This window comes from Anopheles merus, chromosome X (assembly GCF_017562075.2).
Source record: "Anopheles merus strain MAF chromosome X, AmerM5.1, whole genome shotgun sequence".
Taxonomy (NCBI): Eukaryota; Metazoa; Arthropoda; class Insecta; order Diptera; family Culicidae; genus Anopheles; species Anopheles merus.
This window is the reverse complement of record NC_054081.1, coordinates 15266408-15288247: the sequence shown is the minus strand read 5'-3', so window position 1 is coordinate 15288247 and position 21840 is coordinate 15266408. Positions and strand designations below refer to the sequence as shown.

Here is a 21840-nt window from a genome sequence, read left to right as displayed (position 1 = left end):
GGATCATTTGGATCTTGTTGTGTATGTGTGTGCGTAATTAGAAGCGATTTCTACCGCAGTATGTGCTCGGGTCGGCAGCGGCCTCTAGTGGTGTCTAGTGTGTTGGGGCCTACTGCTGTTGCTGCTGCCATTATCCTGCCGTGTGCCAATCCGTCTGCGTGTGTGTGAGACGAGTGGGCGTACACGCGTGTGTGTCTGCTTGTGTGTGTGTGTGTGTGTGGATGTGCGCGCTTATGATTCCTCTGCCTGGTGGGTGGCTCCTTCATCTCGCTCACGCTCTCTCCACATGTGCTGCGCTTCCTAGTAAAACGTGCGTTTCTCTCTCTGTGTGTGTGAGAGTGTCTTTGTGTGTGTGTGTGTGTGTTCTGGACTGGCCCCGCGCGCCGAGTAGCATCTCAAAGGGGTGGACCATATAATTGTGCTTAAGCAAGAAGTGGAAAAAGCAAGGATGCAGCTGGCAGCACGGGGCGATTGAAGTTGAACGGGAGTTGAACCACAGCTTGCGTACAGCTTGAGCGTCCACCCTCAAACCCTGCAGCTTGCACCAAGATCACTCCGCGAACAGTGTTCGAGTGCCACCGTGGTGCTGCGGAAGGCCTCCAAGTGAACACTTTGCAAGAGAGGCTGGGAGTGTATGTGTGTGTGTGTGTAAAACAGCGCTTCCGCAGCGTCGTGTCATCAATCAACACACAGTCCTGCCTGCTGCAAGGAGGCTCATCCAATCAAAAAAAGCATCTACCACCCACCCAGCGCTACCGAGAAAAGGAACATCGTCCAGGAGCTGCAGAGCCCCAAAAAACAAAAACCAAAAAACGCATCGCCCCGAAAACCGTGAGGTCCTTCTGGGAGGAAGCCTTCAGCCGACAGCGACAGCCATCCGTGCGCGGGCGGGACCGGGAGTCACCATCCAAGGACATCGAAGATGAACACCGTCCAGAGCACGGGCCATGCGACCGTTCGGAACAAGAAGGACTCGCAGTTCGAGGTGAAGTGCAAGACAAACAAGAATCCGGCTCCCAACTCCGCTTCCCGCCCTTGCTCCCCCTTCCCCTCTACCGTTTAAACTGTCCTCTGTGACTATCTGCAAAAGAGCTTCTGCTCGCCTCTCTCTCTCTCTCTCTCTCTCTCTCTCTCTCTCTCCCTCTGTCTTTCTCTCTATCTCTTTCTCTCTCTCTCCTTCTTCCTCTCTCTTTATCTTTTTCTTCCTTCCTCCTGTTGCCGGAGCCGCCTTCCGGATGTGCCCGGCAGGGTGACGCGGAGTGGGGTTGTCCCCGAGTTCTAATCACTCCCGTTTTTCTTGCCATCCTTGTTCGCTCCTGCGTAAGGATGCTGCCGCTTTCTGCACGCCTACTTTCGTCCCCCTCTCAGTCCTCTCACTCCATAAACCATCCCTCCCCCCTCCCCACCACCACGAAGGGCAGTCCTACTACTTAGTAATACTACTAACAAACCACTAACTTACTGCTCAGCTCGCTGTCCCAGCTGCCTGTCCTTGCTTACCTGTGCTAATTTTAGTGCCCGTCTAACGATACTGCCCCCCAAAAAAAAAAACTCTCCAACACTGCGCCCAGGGAAGGGAGGGTTGGGGAGACTCCTTCCCTGGGGCCCTCAACAGCTACCCCGTCTGCGTCTATTAGATGAGTGCTGCTATTAGTGGGTCGTTTTTTTAGAAGTGCTTCTTCGTTTCTCGCCTTTCCCCGCACACAAAACCAACCCAAACAACAACACTGATAAGGACAACAAGACACCGCCGCCATCTACACCGCTCACCACACTGTTGCCCTGCTCTTGCCCTTAACAAGAAGAGAGAAACAGAAGAAGGAGAAAAAAAAAACAGACACAAACCGATGGAAAATTGGAAACAAAATGCAGAGCAAACCCAATTGTGTTGCCCTCAACCTCAATCCTTTGCAGTAAAACACAAAAAAAAAACAAACAATGCCATAACTACACACACACAATCTGTGTGTGTGATGAATGTGTGCCGTAAAAGGGATTAGGAACAACGAACGTGCCCAAAATGGGAAAATCGTACCTCGGCACATTAACCTATTACTCGTAGGAAAAGCTGCCTTCCTCGCTCTCTCTCTTTCTTTTTTCCTTCCTTTATATCCCTCTCACTGTCTTGCTCTACTTTCTCGCTCTCTCTTTCTTTCTCTCTCTGTCTCTCTCTCTCTCTCTCGCTCTCTCTCTCTCGCTCTGTCCTATGTCCTCCTAACCTCAATTTCCCGCTGCGCAAGTAACACATTAACCGTGATAATTTAGTACACAGTCAACCACATACACACATACCCTTATACATCCGTGCACACATACTTAAATAGTAACAATAGTAAGCAAAACAAAAAAAAACAAGCGCTGGCAAACCCAAAATCACAACAACATTACCAATAACAACAAAAACAACAACATTCCAATCAACAACTACAACAGCAACAAGAACAACTACAGGAGCAATGCGACAACATATTTCCCAACACACGAAGAAGAAGAAGAAGTAGTAGTAGTAGAAGACGCTGTTTAGAAAGTAACGAAGGAAAACTGATCGCTCTTTTCTCTCTTTCTCTCTCTCTCTCTCTCTCTCTCTCTCTCTCTCTCTTTCTCTCTCTCTTTCTATTCTTTCTCTATTTGTAAACTAACTTGTACCATTCCTACTCTGGACCGAACCACTCGGTGTTTCTCTCTCTCTCTGTCTCTCTCTCTCTCTCTCTTTTTCTTCTCTCTCTCTCTCTCTTTCTTTCTCTTCGCTTTTATTCTTCTGCATAGGAATTAACTGTCTCTTCCTCGGAAAAAAGAAATTGGAGAGGCATTTTTATTGCGCTTTTAGTGATCGCTGCCGTATTGGGGCTAATTGTGTTTTCCATTCTACTTCTATCACCAGGTGCATTGATTTCTTTCTTACGTGTGTTTACATGTTTTCTAAATATGCCAACAATAAAACCCCCCCCCCCATCCTCCTATCAACTATAGAACACATATAATTGATGGGCAAAAAGTAAACCTACCTTCACAAAACAACAGTCACAACAAAAAACCCTTTCACTCTCTTCTAACGTTTCTAACGTTCCTCATATCTTGCTATTTGTTGTCGCGCGCTCGCACACACACTTTATGTTCTTCTCTGACATGTTTTTTGTTGTTAGAAAGTTGGTTCGTTTGTTTGTTTGTTGTTCGAAGCTTTCTGTTTTTGTTTTCTCTCTCGCTCTCTTTTTTTCTTCCCATTCTATGATCCTTCATACAACGCCCACTTGTCTCATCTTTTCGACTGCAAAAATGACCACATGCGATTGCACGAATGAATGTATGTGTGTGTGTATGAGAATTTTAAACGCTCGTTTGGTTCCCCCCTCTTCACCATCAATGGAATTCTTTTGCTCGGTCAATTTTGCACTTGGTTGTCCTCTACAATGGCTTTCACTGTTGCTTTCAATGTGCTTTCGCTTGGTGCAACAAAAATACAAACGTTCGCTCGTTCTATTTGGAGTTGGACGATATCGACCGCATTGTGCTGCAGTGGCACACAGATGAGTGTGTATGTGAGAGGATATTTTGGTTTTGGTTTTGGTTTTTTTTTTGGCGGCTAAACGTTGCGTTTCCAGTGCCCATAACTAACCTTGGGGCGTTGAATGGTAAATTAAATGTTCCATCCGCATGGGTTCCCGGGTGTGCCGGAGGGACTCGGTTTCACTAATGCCACTGTGGCTGTGGTACCACGCTGACGTCATCTTGCCAATTATCTGCCAGTGTATGCCGTTGCTGCAGCCGTAGCAAAACGGTCCGAAAGCACACCTTAGTGCGAGAGCATTTATCGGTCGTTTCTGCTAACTGGAGTAGCACGTTTGTTCCCACGAGAAGCTGTTTGTTCAAATCCCAGTAGATGATAAAAAGGACGCATTAGATGATGAGAGAGAGAGACAGTGTGTGTTATTTACAATATGTAGGAATAGCAGATCATTTGATTATTATTATTATTATTATTTTTTAATTTATTTGAAACCTCAATTAAAGAGAGCTCGCTGCGAACTAAGTAAAGAAATATCGATTGTTTCCATGGTGAGAGTTCTTTTGATACAGAGGAGTAGTTTCTTAGTTCGTCGCGGAAGTTCAGCTGTAATGTATTACCTATCCAAATGTCACTGCAGTTACCAACATTCCGAGGCAACTTGGTGTGTCATCCGATCTCATTAGCCAATCAAAATTGTTTGTTCATTTCATCAGCTCGCTTCACGCAGAAGCATTCTCATTCCTCCGTTAGGCATTGAAACTGACATCGCTGGAAATACACCGAAATGAAAACTGTCGCTCCATGTTCCACCCCATTGCGACCACAAAAACAAAACCATAACCACTCTCATTTTAAAAAATGAACTACGCCATAGATCGAATTTCAAACCGTTCCGTTTCCAATGTTTACTTCCTTGTGCGGCTAGCTGCTTTTCGTCATGTTTCTTGTTGCTTTTCTTTTGTTGTTGTACGTATATGGCCAGCTTGCCCACCTGGTGGCCTTCTTCATCAGTGTCTAGTGTTACCAATTGCAATTTAGTATGCCCATAATAGTGATGTGCTCTCTAGACCCACGACTCCCATCCGACTCCTACTATTGTTAGAGCAATTTCGATTCCAATTCAAAATGAGAACTACTAGTTCCGCCCGGAGTCGAGGTCAACCGGAGTCGTCTAGAGTCGTCAAAAGTTGGCCGCAGTTGGCCGGAGTCGTCCGGAATTGGCTGGAGTCGTAGTCATTCAGAATTCGTCCAGAGTACATGGGAGTCGGCCAGAATTGGAGCCGGTCGAAGTCAACTGGAGCCGTCCGGTATAATGTGCTTGTGATCGCCTGATTTAATTTCGTTGTGTTTTTTGTCTTTCACTATGCGCGTGCATTGCGTATACAGGCCATTGTTTGGAAGGCCAACTACCGCCGACTTAGGACCACGTCGACTCTGGAGGACTTCGACTCCAGACGACTCCGATTCCGGGCAGCTCCGGATGACTCCGACTCTGGGACGCTCCGGGGCACTCCGGAAGACTTCGGACGACTCCGGATGACTTCGAATGGCTTCAAGACGAGGAATGGCGAACCTACCTTTCGGAGTCGGTTTCAAAATTATCGGTGTCGGATCGAAGTCGACTCCGGATATTTGCCACTTCTACCCATCACTAGTCCGTAGTAGCGCACAAGTGCCCTTCAGTAATGTCAATTCGAATGAGTGCAACCAAAAGCCGACACGACCTAGCGTAGGTTCTTTAAAGCAACAAAGAAGATAGTTTAGAAGATAGCCAAGAATAAGATTAAACAAACAAAAAACATCACTAATGGTACCTTTCAAGTATGTGTGTGTGTCAATGTTTCTGTATATGCGCTTCATCCGTCTCAGTTATGCATCTCCTGTTTTAGTTTTTCAACACACATCATACGTACCACTCTATCCCTCTATCTGTCTCTCACTATCATGCCTTGATTTAGTGTACTATGTTCGATGTGTGTGTGTATGTTTTGTACGGGGTTTCTTTGCTTTACCTCTTCGTCCCGGACCATTGTTTCGCTGCTATGCTCTTCTAACCCAACAAAAACGAACTCCTCCCACCCCCTTCGAAACCTTCGTCTTCCGTAGAGATCGAAAGCTCGAAGCTGCACGGGCGTCGAATATCGCTGTACGATATCAAATCGGGCCGGTACGAGTGGAACACGCAGAACGGTTCCTGGATCAATCGTAAGTGGCTGTTTGTGTGTATTTGTGTGCCTGTTTCTGTTCCTCTTTGCGCTCACACGTCTCCATGTCCATGTTTTCCTGTTTTTGCGGTGGCTCCCTCTACACGGCAACAGGGTACGAGTATGTGTTCATCAACGCGGAAGGTGGCCTGACGGCACTGCAAATCACCCGCGATGGCGGCTTCCGGTTCGAGGTGCTCATGAACAATGCCACCTTCGTGAGTATCTTTGCAGCATTTCTAGCACAACAACAACAACAACAAATATTACTACCACTACTAATGTAAACACTCCCATCCAAACCGGCAGCGGCAGCTCAACGTTGACAGCTACGACGTGTCACCGGATCGGAACTTTGTACTACTGTACGCCTCGAACGGAAACACGCAGCGCTACAATCGCAGGTAAGATAGTCCAAGGCCTCAGCAAGCATCATGCTGTGTAGGGTGCACACTATATAACACTCTCCTCCCTTCTACTGCAGCTACTACATCTACGACCTAGCCGCGTCGAACGTGTTCTCCCTGTCGGCGAAGGAATCGGACACGACGGCACCGCAGCTCCAGCATGTCCTGTGGGCGCCGGTGGCCTCGAACGGCTCGGGTATGGGCGTTGGTGGCGAAAAGGCGATGTCCGGCCAATCCTCCCACTCGTCCTCTGCTGGGTCGGCTGGATCGTCTGGTGCGGGCTCGTCGCCGAGCTTGGGCACGGCCTCTTCCCAGGGCATCGCGTACGTGCATCAGGGTGACATCTACTACAAGCCACGCGTGCAGTACGATCTTATCTGCCGGATCACCACCAGCGGTAGGTATCGATGGTGTGCGTCTGAAGTGTGCCGGAAGGGACGTGATTTATCTCTGCCCGATGGGAGATACGGCAGTAGTTCGCTACTGCCATAAACATTCTCTCTCGACGTGAAAAGTAAAATTAATCTGCTGTCAATAGCACGTCACGTCCTGCCGGCTTTTGCAAGTAAATCATTTCCCGTTTTTCGTATCTTCCTTTGCCATGGTGCCCCCGCATGGTGTCGCGCAGGACGGGATGGGCCCGTGCTGAACGGTGTGCCCGACTGGCTGTACTCGAACGTGCTCGAGCTGAAGGGACCGTCATTGCTTTTCTCGCCCGACGGCCAGTATCTGTCCTTTCTTTCCTTCAACCTGTCCGGCGTTCAGGAGTACCAGTAAGTATGCGCCCGGCGAAGCATCAATCTTCCTCTAACGAGGTGGCAGCTTCTAACCGACTACTCAACCCCTTCTTCGGCCCAATCCCAAAGGTATCTGTGGTACGGTGATGGGCAGCAGTATCCCAAGATACACAGTCTGCGCTACCCGAAGGTACATGCGGCCAACCCGAACGTGACGGTGTACGTGGTGCATCTGGGCGTGCTGAAGTACATCTTTCCGAAACCGGTCCACGTGCCGGCGTACATCCGGTCGACCGACAGCTACGTCGGCGGGCTCAGCTGGCTCTCGCCGACGGAGCTCTCGGTAACGTACGCGAGCCGCAACCAGAGCGTGGCGCACGTGCTGCTCTGCCGGGCACCGACGTTTAGCTGTGTGGAGGTAAGGAGAGGACCGTTCGCAATCGGTTCGGTGCTTATTTAAACGATCAATAACTGTCCAGCGAAGAGTGTAAGGAAGTTTCTTTTCGATGTTGTGTAAGGCTTTCTTAATTTTTTTTTCTGAATATCCAAAAGAAGAAACTTTGCAAAATGGTAGGATCTACTAGGGTTTCTTTTATGGCCGGATGTCACATGAACTTGAATGAAACTCCTCCATTGGGTTGTTTGTGTTATGGATAGTGACAAACTGATTGAAACTTCGACGAAAAGGATCTCAATGCTACAGAATCATGCGATTCCGGTAGAAATACTGGGACAACGATTTAAATCTACATATAGCAAAGGTTAAAATACCGAGACCGGGAGATCAATGCGAAAGATTAGTATGCGAATTTCCAGTTCAAGGTTGCTGGCTTAACCATCAGGGAACTTCTGTCCAGAAGTTATCAACTATGAGCTTTTGGAGTCACAATACCCTATCCAATCTTAAGTAAATTATTGTAGATCGATAACTCCCCGAAGATCATGATTTCTTGACTGGACCTTTTTTAATTACAGCAGTCAATCAGAACTAGAATTCCATTATTTACTTACTTACTTACTTATCCGGCGCTACAACCGCTTTGCGGTCTTGGCCTGCCGCAGAAGTGTCCGAAACCGCTCACGGTGAATTACACATGAACATGCTCATATAATGCCATTAAACATTGTGTTTGAATCAGGTATTTAATGGCATTTTTATTAATAATAGTACTCTTAAAACAAGTTGTAGAAGATGTAAAACCGAGCTTATAATGATTAACAGAGATTCACACAATAGCGAAAGAATCCTTTGATCAATGAACCTTGCTAGGCTTCAAAGTTCCACTTCAAACTTACACTCATGTCGCACAGGTGGAGCTACAATATGTGTGCACGCATCAGTAACATCTGACTCAACTAAATCATAACAATACTAACAATAAGGGCTTTTAATATTAACCAGCTGAGTAACACTAAATCCATCCAGCAAAAGATGCTGATGGAGTAAGTAAATTTGTATCAAAAACTAACCGTAGTCGTACCCTTACAGACCGTGTTTTTTACAATATGGATTCCTTGGAAAGATTCAGCATTTTGAAATTAAAATGGAAAATAACTAGTGTACATTACTAAAATGGTAAACAATTATTTTGATCAAAAGGATCAAATCTTGCGGTTAGGGTCCAAATCATAGGAAGTTTTCAAACGACTGCAAAATTATGCCAAACTCAAACAAATGATTCACTAAATTTAAATTTAAAAGTCCTACATATCGAAGTCACAGGATCTATGGGAAACTAACTGTTGTAGAAGAAAACATGAACAATTATTTGGTTAACAAAAAGGAATCTGATAAAGGGGTCTAGAAAACTTGATTAACGTGTTTGACGTACAAAAGACAAATAACACTAGAACAAAAAGATAAGGACTTATCTATACTATATTACGAAAACTATATATGAAAAGAGATAAATTATAAAATTTGAGGGACAAGTAGTACGTATGGGTATTAAAACCCATATCTTATTATCTACAACAATTGCAATTAGTTTACCGAGAATGACCTTCTCATTTCTAAGCAGTATCGAAAGGGACCTCGCTCCTGCAAGACCCCACTAAATCTGATATTGAATAAGCGGAAAATGTTTATGGTTCGCTATCAAGTGACACTTACAGTGTACTTGGACCTGGTATCATTTGAACTGAGCTCAAATGGTTATTCTGCAAGCTGGGTAGACATAGCATGTGTTACTGGAGTAAATCTGAACCAGCCTTGTGAGTCTCAAAGCGGCGTTTTGCGATGACAGTGTAGTTCCATGAGGGATGAAGAAGGCTGGAATAAGCAGAAAATTAGTAAACATTCAGGAATAGTTATTTGCAAGACATCTGCGTTCTTCTTGATTCATCATTATCATGGCTAATATTCATTATTAAATATCATCGAGTTCTGATGAAGTGCTCTTGAAAACATCTCTTCAAAATTTATTCTACTCTCTCCTTTGCAGATCTTCCAAGAGAAGGCAGTGGCCAACTCGTGGGTGCTGATCGGCGAGACGCCACTGTTCATCCGGCGTCCGACGGCGCTGGAAAACTATGCCGCCGATGCACCCCAGCAGCCGCCGGCCGGTTCAGCCCCGACCACGACAACGACCACGGCCGCACCACCACCACCACCAACGCCGCCCCCACCGGCAATGCCGCGCCATCTGTACATGCTGAAGCGGCTGAACGTGCGGGACGGTTCGCACGGCTACTATCGCCACCTGGTGCTGGTCCTGCTCGGCACCAAGCGCACCATCACCCTGACGATGGGCCAGTTCGAGGTGACGGAAATCGTCGGGTACGACGAGCGGCGCGGGCTCGTCTACTTCATGGCGGCTCCGTACCACAAGCCGGGCCAGCGCCACCTCTACAAGATACCGCTCGGGCTCGAGCAGCTCGCCTCGATGGCGGGCGGCGGTGGCGGCACTGGATCTTCGGCTGGCTCGAGCGAGCCGCACCAGCCGGAAACTGGCCGGCCCGGGCACAACGCGAGCGACGTGCTGCTGCTGCGCCCGTTCGGCTCCGCCGTGCCGTACTGTGTGACGTGCGGCCGGGGCCCCACCGACGGTAGCGACGGCGCGGACGGTAGCGATCCGAAGCGCCCGAACAACTGTCTGTTCAATCGCGTCTCGTTCAACGACGACTACACGTACTTCGTGCAGGAGTGTCTCGGGCCGGAATCCCCGTCCACCTACCTGGTGGAGGCCGGCACGGAGCGCAAGGTGCGCGTCCTGAACGACGGCAACGAGCTGCGGGAGCAGCTGGTCCAGCTGGCCAAGCCGCAGATCATGACGTTTAGCGTGCAGATCAAGTACGACTTTAACGCGCAGGTGAAGCTGTTCCTGCCGCCCGGCGTCAAGGAGGACGACGACCTGCAGCTGCCACTGATACTGCACATGTAAGTCGGGACTATGGGTGGGTCGACGTTAGCTCATATTCAATGCCATCCTTGTTTAGCGAGGCCGGCCCGGAACGGCAGCTCGTGTCGGAGGAGTACAGCGTCGACTGGAACTGGTACCTCAGCAGCCACCAGTCGTACATTATCGCGCAGATCGATGCGAGGGGGTCCGGCTTTCAGGGCGAGTCGCTCAAGACGCAGATCCGTGGACGCGTCGGCATCGAGGTCGAAGATCAGCTGGCCGTACTGATGTAAGTGAAGGCGCGTTTCAGCCCCATAGCAACAGTTCATAACGAGGTTAACACTTTTTGTGCAGGTATTTGCGGGATAATCTGAAGCTGGTAGATCCCAATCGCATCTGTGTCTATGGTACGTATTAGCTAGCTTTTATATCTTTAGTGCCTAGAAGCGTCTTCGTTGTGCAAGTTTAACGTCCTCTTCCCCAAAACAAACACCTCGTCTGCAGGCAAGGGTTACGGTGGCTACATCGCAATGCAGATGCTTGCTACGGACGCGAACCAGGTGCTGAAGTGTGTTGCCGCCATCTCGCCGATCGTTTCCTTCCGCTACTTTAGTAAGTCACCCGGCTGCACCTGTTCAGCCTTCTCCTGTTTAACCCTACATTGTTTGTACCTTCGTCACAGATTCCTTCTTCACCGAGCGGTACGTGCTGCAGCAGGACGACACCGAGCGGTCGCTGATCGAGTCGGACCTGTCGACGAAGGTTGCCAACCTGGCCTCGAAGAACTTCCTGCTGATCCACAGCACGGCCGACTGCGTGGTACACGAGCAGCATGCCGCCCTGCTCACCCGCTCCCTCGTCAACCGGGGCATCATCTTCCGGCACCAGGTAAGCGGCACCAGGGCGAAAATCGTGGATAGCTTATATTTTCTTCCATCTTCTGACTTTGATGCTTACTGCTGACAGTTCTTTAGGCGACGTCTCAGAAACATTTCTTCACTAGTCTTTGAGGACACTTTTCGGCTATGTTCATGCAAAAAATCAGACCAAATATAAGTGAAAACCCCAGGAAAACGCGCATAAATATAAATATCAAATGTATGTGGTCCATAGAAAGTCTGACAGTCTTCATTTCTTAGCAAAATGACCACGTCTCGTGCCAATATTGGTCAGCATGGTTCTAAAAGCGCTTGATATGAGTTACTATTGATATCCGTATTACATTAAAGATTAATCAAATCTGTATTTCATAACCTAGACCAAAAGTTCTAGGGTCCGAATTAGCCAAAGTAATCTTTGAAGAATGTATTATTGGACCTGATCGCCAACGAATGTCGATAACTTTTATTCAATCGGATAATATGCTCGATTTCACCGGTGGAATATGTTTTCCACAGGTGAATAATTGTCTCTACTGGTGGATAACTTTTCCCGATTTGAGTCACCAGTGATTTTGTCCATCTGTTAATCACACGTTTTGATTACATTTAAAACTTTGTTGAAGGAATACAATAGTAAACTTGGCTTATTCATGGCATATGACACTGGAGAGTAGACGACTTAAAAGGCGAAAGTAAGCCTCTGAATATGGCAGTTTTCTAACATAGGTTTGAACAAACATAGGAGGATACACCCTTTCTCGCCAAAATAGAAGAAGCAGAAGGCAGAATTGTTCGGTGTAATAAGAAGCTTCCAAATCCGTTCACGGTCTCCCGCCATCGCCCATCCGTTATCCTGGTCTTGGCGGACGCGTTCACGTCATCTTTCCGCCTCAATTTAAACATACCACGCCCCCTCCGTCATTGTGGACGGTCCAAGAAGACTTTACGTTATGCCAACAAAACGTGCTCAACATAATGGTGGACAAACAAGAAGGATATGCAAAATAGGTTCCCTTTTGTTGGTTTCTCCTTTCTTAGCTTGGCTTTTAACACTTAAATATCTGTTATAAACCAGTTATTCAGTTCTTTCTTTCTTTATAAAAAACGGATATTTTTTTTTAATTTCTTCTGTTTGAACGCATCTAATGACGCGCAGAATCAAACGACCAGATGCGTCAACCGGCACAAACGAAAAAAAAAACCATAAACCATTATTGATGTTTTAGCTTAATCGAGTGATAAAACATCTCAAATAACTGAAATAGCTATAAAAAATTAATTTTTGTCTGCTGTTCAAAATGGGTTTTCATATTACAGGGTTTCACAAGTTTTTTGGGTGTTTCCCGAAAATTTGTGATTGCTTTCCATATTTTTTATGTGTTCTAACGATTTTTTGACATTTCGCAGAATTTTTGGTTGAATTCTAATGATGGGACTAAATGCAAAACCATCAAAAATTACGATAGCCAACTAATAAATTGATAGCCAACTAATAAATCCTGTAATAGGGTTTCCACTGCTATATCAGTTTGGGTGCAGCAGATGATACCGATCGACATCAATTTAGGATATCGACTGAAATATATTTTTTTAATTTTTTTATGATGTTTTGAACTGCTCGCCTTTTAAACCCTGTTGCTATGGCGGCAAACTCCATTCCACTCTTCTGCAAAACCGATCGGATAGCAGTTTATATTACAAGACCGAACAGATTCCGATTGAGAAAATGCAATTGGATCCACTTGGAATTTTGCTAATCGATCGAATAGGCTACTCGGTTATCGAATTTCGTTGGCGATAAGACCCATTGTTATTAATATTTTTAAAGTTTTTTAATCTGTTAAAACTACCAGGAATGAAGAAGTGGTGAAGATGTGTTTCAAGTTTTTCTACATAATTTCTCAATGTATTTATTAATAAATATTAATAACCAATCAATAATAAACAAGTAAAAATCAGAAAAAATGAATGAAAAGGATATATTTTAATACAACAACAAGTCTTCAAAACCATCATTTTTTGTAGGAGTTTTAAACAGAAAAATATGAAAAATATGAAAAAAAAAAGTTTTGATGCGATGAAATTCGTAAGTAACATACAAAACTGATAGCTGCAATCAATTCGAGGCAGTAACTTAATATATCTAAACAATGATCAATGGTATGGAGGCAATTAGGTATTTAATGGCTTGAAAGGCAGTAACTTTTCAATATTGCTTAATTTCTGATGCATCGAAAAGAATTATTGTCTTTAAACTTATGATTAACAATAGCACTCTTTTCAAATTTACTCTGCTACTTCTGTTGGAACCCTGCACTAACGGTGTTTGACAGTTTCGGACCGCAGAACGCTAGGCCGCCTGGTTATGATTCTATGATTATGAAATATGCAAATAGCCACCCAACATACTTATTCTATAAACCTCTAATAATTGATTTCAATCCATTTTACAACCAAACTACATTTCATACCTTTTCTTACATTTATGCACGTTTTCCCGAGGTTTTTCAAGATATTTGGTCTGATTTTTTTTGTATGAGATCATCCGAAAAGTGTCTTCAAAGACTTGCGAAGAAACGTTTCTGATAAGTCGCCTAAAGAACTGTCCAGTAAGCCTCAAAGTCAGAAGATAGGAGAAAATATGAGGTGTCCACGGCTTTTGGTGGCCACCACTGTACCTCGGGACGAGTTGTGTGGCCGCCCAACTGCACTACATCTCATGGTGTGTTCGATTTTATTTCAATTTTAATTTTATTCTCTTACCTTGCCTTTGCCAGATGTACGTCGACGAGGATCACGAGTATCGGAGCGTGTCCGAGCATCTGTACCACACGATCGAGACGTACATCGAGGAGAACTTCGGTAACGATAACCAGGACTGGACGTCGGCATTCTTCCTGTCTAAAACGTAGTTCTTCCAGTGGTAGGAGGCAAAGCGAACCGAAAGAAAATAATACACAAACACACACACACACATACATACACATACAACCATTCTCACAGACACACACAAACACACACAGACACCTTCACACAAAGGCAGAGAAACATCACGACACGTTTGATTAATGATAGAGTAATGATAATTTAAAGATAAAAAAACAAAGAGCAAAACAAGAAGAGAAAAATATATAAGAATCTAATAAATGAGAAACAAGGAAAAACATTTTGCAGCTGAGCAGGGACGAACGTGGAGTAGAGTGAAGTAAATGACATACATATTTAAAGCAAAAAAAAAACAATGTGTGGGTGTACGAACAAATTAAATGGATGCAAATTTAAAAAGGAAACAATAAAACGAAACATGTGCACCTCCGCGCACGCAGATACACGCATGCCGCTGTAAAGAGAGGGGAGGAAAGCCAATTTTTGACAGAAAAAGAAGAAGAAGAAGAAGAAGAATCGAAGACAACAACCTAAAAGTAGTGAATTGCGCTGGCAATTTGCAAAACAGATAGATACTAGTCTTGTCTAGCGTTTGAAAAAAGAACGCCAACACACACACACACACACACACACACACACACACACACACACACACACACACACACACACACACACACACACTTCCCCCGGTGTTTGAACATTTCACATTTGATCCTTCTACTTGTCTGCAATCCAGCATGCGTGTGTATGTGTGAGTGTGTGTGTGTGCCTAGAATTGCGAGGATGTATGTGTGTATGAGTGTTGTGTTCAGTGTGCGATAGCTATTTTAAACTGTTCCAGGCTAAACATACACCAGCGAAGAGAAAACAGTGAAATCCTACAAAAAGCACCGATTCACACACACACACACACACACACACACACACACACACACACACACACACACACACACACACACACACACACACACACACACACACACACACACACATCATGTCAAAAATTTCGATTTTTTCTTTCCTCCTTTACGTACGAAATTAAAATTGCCGAAAGTCCTCCAGGGTGTTTGGTCACTGGAACACTGGATTGGAAGCAAAAAAAAACAAAACAAACTGTTCGAAATGAAAATAGTAGACACGGACGACAACTACTAATAAAAAAAAGAAATACAAAAAAACAACAAAAAAAACCAGCACGGTACGGATAAAACCCGCGGCCGAGTGAGTTTGACTATTGATTTCAGCGTCAAACGAGAGCGTGTGTGTAAATTTCTTTTCTTAATATTTTTTTTTATTAAATAAGTCTTTACTAAACGAACATGTTCAAAATCACTCACATTTCCCATTTGTTTTGCGGTTGACCCCTCTTTCTCTCTCTCTTTTTCTCTTATTTGCCTAAACAATCACTAGAAATTGGACTTGTTGCATCGTTTTCTTAATGTTCTCTCTTCTTTTCTGTTCCTTTTTTATGTCCTTGTTCCTTGTTTGTTTTTGTCACATTTACTGCCCTGCCCCCTCTCTCACCCTTCCTCCCCTTGCTTCCGAACCGCCCGTTATACTTTCCCGCTTTGCAAAATAACACTTTTTCTTCTTCGCATCCTTTCCTCTGTTGCTTCTTTTCTCTGCATCAGTAATAGAATTTCGTTGCACCTTGTACAGTGCTGCCACAACATGACGTGATGCGTGATTAGGAGAGATCCTTGTTCGCAGAGTTGAGGGGGGGGGGAGGGTTGTTTAAGGGGAAGAGGGAGAGGGGTGTTTTACACGTTTGTTTGTTTGTTTTTTTCCCTATATAAACACATTTGCTTTATCTAGTCTCCCTACTCTCCTCTGTACATCGCAGCGCTTACGATGCTTGCGCCGCATTTTGCACCTTTCACACCAGCTGGGAGTTGGGAGTGTTACCCCCACGCGGGGAGGGGCAGGCGGGGTAGCTTACGCACCCCGCGCTTCTAATGCTAATAAGAACATAAGAGACTCGTCGACAAATTCATTCACAGAGCAATGTGGGGAAAGAAAACCCCTTTTCCTGCAGCCGATGTATCGGGCGTATCGCCCTGTGCCTCCCGCCAGTGCCGCGCGAAGACAATAGGAGCTTTTTTATTTGCTTTTTTGTTTCCTTTTGTTGTGGGGAACAAAAAGAAGAAAAAAAAAACACAGAAATCTGAAACCCTCCTTTTTCCTACAAATATGTTGCTATACATGGTTACATTGTTGATGATCACACACTTGCCGCCCGTACATTAGCGCCATCTAGTCGTTCAACTTGCGTTTCGTTTGCTTTTCTTCGCTTTGATTGCTAATCGTTAACACTTTTGGCGACAGAAAAAAAGCAAAAAAAAACGGACTGCTTTATCTACAGTTTGCCCCGTTGCCGTTAGGGTTAACCGATCTCCAATCAGTTCAGGGGAAGGGAAAAGTGAGAAACAAATAGTTGGACAAAAAAAAAGGAAAATACTAGGCAAAGCATGGAAAATTTCAAACGGAAAAGCAAACCCCTAAAGCAAAACGCTATGTAAAATATTTAACACGCCACGATCTGTCGATGCTTTTCCTTTCATCGATTTATGCTGCGGATGGGGGACAACTATGGAATTCATGGCACACCTCGGCTTGTCCGACCGCTTTCCTCATCGTAACGGTAGCGAGTGACATCCCACAATAGTTTACTAACCCTCTTGTTTTCCACCTGTTTTCCTCTATTGAGCGTTTCCTACGGGCATGTCTCTCCTTATGGCGCTTTTGTGTGTTTTGTCTCCCTTGCTCCTAGTTCATTCCATTATTATTTTTTCTTTTTTCAAAGCTCGATGCACGTGTGCTAATTATAACTAATGCCCCAAAGGATAAAGGATAACGACCGTGCTCGGAAGTCATGGGTATGTGTGTGTGTGCGCGCTCGTACACACACACACGTCTAGGGAAGACAAATGATAGGCGAACTTTGCACAAACCTTTTCTAACATCCTTTTTTCTACAAGCAAGCAAAACAAAAATCATCCTCTTAAACAATAGGAACATGTAGGGTGTATACATCCCTCGCCGGTCCGTGCTGAGGAACGCGATGTGTTACGGGCGTTGGAATTTGGCAGGCACCACACTACTATCGGCTTGCCACACGACATTACCGCGCGCTTTTTTTTTATGCAGTTGTTTTCCATTCCCTGTGTGTCATCCGCCTTCCAGTGTTCTGACCGACGAAATCGCTTTCCCGCTTGATCTGCACCATCCATCCATACAGCGTGTGTACCATAATATCATGTGCGTGCGTGTGCGTGCGTGTGTTGTGTTTCATAAGGGACGTTGTTGCTGTTTTCGCTTCCGGTACTCGCGATAGTTTTGTGTTGTGGGTCGTGGGGACGTTTCAGCTATCTATACCCTCCCCTTCCCCTCTCTCCCCACTGCGTTCTAGGCCTTTGAGCCAATGCTGCCCTTCTGCCAGCGTGCCATTATGGGCAGCAGCGAGAGTGGCATTGGCGGTCGCGGTTTGCTTCCCGGTTCCGGGTGCCGCGGATCCGTTGCCTTCACAATGACTGCTCGGGTGTGGAGGTTTAGTTTTTAGTACAAAAAGAAAGACGGTAAAAAAACAGAACCTTTTCAGTAAGTGTGTGGCTAAGGTAAATAAACAAATTCTCGCATCAGAATGGTATTAAATAATCGCTTGCAAATCAACGAGTTTATCGCTTAATGAAACGTTAATGAAAGAAAACAAAAAAAATCAACCCGTGTGAGGCGGAAAACGATACCGATACACACATACTGCATGTGATCAAACGTAGTCGAAAGTGAGTGTGAAAGCGCTACTTTAGATGATGGACGTGTGAACACACTGTGCGCTATGTGTAATGAGTCGAACACGGGTTAGGTAAAACATAGAAAGAAACTTAAACTAACGATTGCTAGTGCCGGTCGAGATCGCATTTTTTTTCTTCTACCTCCCACTCTCTTGTGTAGCTCTGTTTGTGTGTGTGTGTCTGTAGAACGGGGGGAGTGTTTTCGATTTCCAAAAAAATAATAATAATAATAATAATCAGGAATTAAAAAAAACTCCTAACCGATCACGCATTTTTTTTAATTTAAATTACGCAATGTCTCACACGCTCTCTTTATGTGTGAAAGATGCCTTTGTTCTGGTTCTGGGCGCGACATGTCAGGCTAGGTAGAGGAGTAATGTTGAGCATCTACGCGCCGATGTGCAAAGTTTCCCCTATTCATTTTACGTTCAGTTCACAATTAAATTCGCTATTAATATCTGCATTTGGGGCCGTTGTTTTATTTTGCAATTAACGCGCTCTGCCGCTCGCTCGGCAACCTGCGAACCGTTTCGAGTTTGTGTTGCTCGAATTGCGCCAAGCTCGCTTCACTTCCGATTGCGCCCAAATATCATAAATTTCGATACTATTCGGCAATCGTATGCGGAATAAGTAGCGCTGCGTAATAACTTCGATCAGTTATCTGTCTACCACAACCTAGCACAACACGTTCGCGCGTGTGCACCGCACTTATTGAGAACAGTAAAATGACGGCACCGTTCGTGGGTCGTTTGCTATTTTTGTTTTGTTTTAATTAAAAATTGACGAGTATGTCTACTGCTAAAGTTCATATTGGCGACAGAAACAAGACAGAAAAATTACACCCTCAATCTACCCTCCGGCCCTACTGTTCCGATATTTGGCGTTCACACACACACGCACACACACTCTCACAAACACCTCTGAAGCCTTTACTGGGGCTTCCGTTGTTGTTTTCTTAAAAGGTTAGTAGTAATTTGTTTTCTAGGCGGTACAAAAATGGGCGCTTTTGCAATGTCAGGATGGAAACGGATGGCCCCCGTTTTGCCCGATCGGCCTTGTCGATGACGTTTTATGTATGATGGGCGGGCGTTTGCCCCTAGTAACAGATACAGGATGATGCTCATTGTTTCGAGTGGGCTGTGAGGATGTTGGCTGGTGTGTATGGTGTTTGGTGGTGTTTGGTGGTGTTACTACAGATGACGCCTTCATCGCGACAGACTGTGCGAACGCTCGCGTTCAGCGTTGGCGGTGGACGAGTGGGCACCGACGGGGCTTTCATTACATTTCTCGTGCAGGCGCTGGTGTGCGGGAAGCTTCGCGAAGAACGGATGCCGCAGAGCCTTGTCTGTAAGGATGGTAAGACACACGGTTAGACAACACGGAACGGTGGTTTGCAGCAGTGCACGACCCGATCTCTTACCCAGTGTGATGCGCTTGGAGGGTTCGTATTCCAGCATCTTGCGAATCAGATCGAACAGCTGCAGGTGGTCCGGCTTGTCGGTGATGACGCATCGATGGAGCGGCTTGCAGTTGTCCCGCACGTACCGTCCGGTGGAAGACTTCTCGTCCCAGTCCAGCTTGCCATAGCGGAAGTACTTGGACCGTGTTTGCCTAAAGTTAAACGGGTAAATAGTCGATTTAGGGATACACCGATAACAGATATGCATTTGAATGCCGCATAGAATATCACACGAATATGGCAACTGCCAAAAAAATACTACCAAATAATTCTTCAAACAGGAAACCACTCATATTTACCCAAAAAGAATCGATTTCAACAAAACACTCAAATTTCAAATTTTTAATAAAATTATAGTTCAAAAAGATTTGTAAAAGTAAACATTTGTTTAGATCGCAGCCATGTGCACGAAACGTAATTTTGAAACAATTACTCAGGTTTAAACATATTCATGAGGCACATCATGAATCTACTGCCTTAAAAATAGCAAAACCGATTTCATAGAACTCAATAAATTCAACTAAATTTAATTTTCCCTGAGCATCATGGCACGTTTTCTGGAACCCAGAAAAAATATTTTGAAATATTTAGAAGGAAAACCAACCGAGATGTACAAGCGACATTGCAGTCGTAATCTATTTTAACAAGTAAATACAATGGAACTCCTCATAACGAGTTTAATCCGTTCCGTTGACTCACTCGTTATGCAAAAAAGTCGTTATACAATTTGTATGAAAAGTGAAAAAAATTGTTCCAGATCAAGAAAAGTGCAGGTATAAGGGATTATATGCATCTGAACCATACGGAACACCTCCAAGTGTCAACAGTAATGCATTGTTTAATTCTTAGTATCAAAATTCTCGCCTTCGAGCAAGTAGATCAAGAATGCATGCAACAACACACTTATCAATACACCTCACACTTGTGAAATACACGCTTCTTAGGCAGGTACACTACACACTAAAATCCACATCTTCAAATTCTCGAAATGTTCACGATTTCTTATAGGGAACAAAAAGAAAATTGCTCGTTATGCGAGATTTTACTCGTAAAGAAGGGAATTAGTAGAGCATTTAGATTTGCTTGTTATGCGAAAAACTCGTTATGGGGGGCTCCACTGTAATATATTTCAACATACATTGAACTCTCTCTAATCCAGCGGTTTTCAACCGATGGGGAATTGCCCCCAAAGGGGGAATTTTGAATTATTTGGGGGGGGGGGGGATTTTTTTAAATCAAAATTTCGCTAAATACCATGGAATGTCACGCTCTTCCCCGGCTCATATATGTAAAACCCTACTTGGAAGGAAAAGCTGCAAAAAGGTTGAAACCCACTGCTCTAACCTGAGACCACTCCAATTTGAAAAAAAAACCTTCTTATTTGAAAATTTCAGTCCTTTAATTTCAGGAAAATTATGCCTTTCTAATTTCTGAAATCTGTGTCCCTCTTACTTGTGTATGGTGTTGCCATGGTTATTGAATGATGTATACTCTAGTGTTGAATCATTCATATGAATCTTCAGCGATGTGTGATTGAGTCTTTAAAGATTAATGACTGTTCTAGTATTATTAAATCACAAAAGAGTCATGAACCCATTAAGATTCAAAAATCGCCAGGGATTCATGAAGCTTTAGACATGTATGGTATTCAAAATATTGAATTAGCGCGATCCCATGGTACAGTGGTGAACTCGCACGACTTAACAATATGCCCGTTGTTGATTCAAGCTTCGCATAGACCGTCACCCCGTAGCAAAACAAACTATCCGGCTACGGGGTATTTGCCAAGAAGTTTCAAAAGCCTGTATAGGCTGACATGAATGATCGCGTAGCTTGTTACGATAAGAAGAAGAATAATAAGAATCTTTGAAGATTTATCAATCACTTCAGATTTGTGAATCTTTCGAGGTTCGTGAATCTTTCGAGATAGAGAATCTTACCAACCGAGCATCAGATTCGATTAATCATTTCAAGGATTCATTCAAATTCATGAATCTGAATAAGATTTACCCAACACTAGTGTGCTCCAATCTGCAATTGTGTTCGCAATTTCCTATAGCAACAGTCTGCATACTACATTTTTTATCTCTTTAGTTTCTATGTACTTTTCACTCACTTTAAAATCCCATGGCTCTCAAATAAGCAAGAGTTGACTGTGTAAGTCTCGATGTTTTAATGATTGTCTTTAACAAATTTCAAATTTTAATACCATTCAAGAACTAAAGGTTTTATTTGCTGAAAACTGAAATATTCAACATTCAATCCTGCTGAGGTTTTGATGTCGAGAACGATTAGGTTGAATTGATTATGAAAACAGAAAAGGTTTTGCAAAATGGCTCAAGACAAAAATAAACGCAACATGGAACCAGAATTGGCTAAGCCAAAAAAATCTTGTCTTACGCTTTATCAGAATAGACACGGAGCCGTGAAGATAGCGAAGATTAAGCCAAGAATTAAAGATTCTAACCAGGCTGCGCATAGGACATACAAGATAGACGCACAGGTACCTAATAGAAAAATCAACTCCTCCTCTATGCAGCTACTATGCAGTTGACGACACCTTATAGTAGACTGCCTAGGCTTCGCACAAAATAGAACAAATTACAAACTGGACCAAAACATAGACACC

The 21840-nt window shown here is 44.4% G+C and overlaps 2 protein-coding genes across 10 annotated transcripts in view; one reads left to right on the top strand and one right to left on the bottom strand.

Annotated features, from left to right (window-relative positions):
* Positions 1 to 825: 825 nt before the first annotated feature.
* LOC121599354 (prolyl endopeptidase FAP) lies at positions 826 to 15218 on the top strand. The gene is made up of 14 exons (XM_041927130.1): positions 826 to 985; positions 2767 to 2881; positions 5612 to 5710; positions 5824 to 5927; positions 6019 to 6113; positions 6194 to 6513; positions 6745 to 6889; positions 6983 to 7271; positions 9298 to 10232; positions 10292 to 10483; positions 10549 to 10601; positions 10699 to 10806; positions 10877 to 11082; positions 13853 to 15218. The coding sequence occupies exons 1-14, from the start codon at positions 923 to 925 to the stop codon at positions 13985 to 13987; spliced, it is 2859 nt and encodes a 952-aa protein (XP_041783064.1). The 5' UTR covers positions 826 to 922; the 3' UTR covers positions 13988 to 15218.
* A 12-nt stretch (positions 15219 to 15230) lies between these two features.
* The window catches only part of LOC121598920 (serine-rich adhesin for platelets-like), an 83620-nt gene continuing 77010 nt past the window's right edge, over positions 15231 to 21840 (bottom strand). For 8 of the 9 annotated variants that reach the window (XM_041926414.1, XM_041926759.1, XM_041926672.1 and 5 more), the window contains exons 12-14: positions 19173 to 19363; positions 19035 to 19097; positions 15231 to 17491 (exon numbers count right to left, since the gene is read on the bottom strand). In XM_041926414.1, coding sequence (XP_041782348.1) covers positions 17367 to 17491; positions 19035 to 19097; positions 19173 to 19363 — 379 coding nt within the window. In that variant the 3' untranslated portion in view covers positions 15231 to 17366. Of the gene's footprint in view, positions 17492 to 18497; positions 19098 to 19172; positions 19364 to 21840 lie in introns of those variants that run through there. The other variant, XM_041926330.1, reaches the window with a different exon arrangement.

What these genes read in the sequence shown, in the direction of transcription:
- LOC121599354 (XM_041927130.1), top strand. Translation starts at nt 923, where the DNA reads ATGAACACCGTCCAGAGCACGGGCCATGCGACCGTTCGGAACAAGAAG. An exon ending in CGACGTTTAGCTGTGTGGAG is followed by an intron (nt 7,272 to 9,297) that starts GTAAGGAGAGGA and finishes TCTCCTTTGCAG; the next exon opens with ATCTTCCAAGAGAAGGCAGT. An exon ending in CAATCGCATCTGTGTCTATG is followed by an intron (nt 10,602 to 10,698) that starts GTACGTATTAGC and finishes CCTCGTCTGCAG; the next exon opens with GCAAGGGTTACGGTGGCTAC.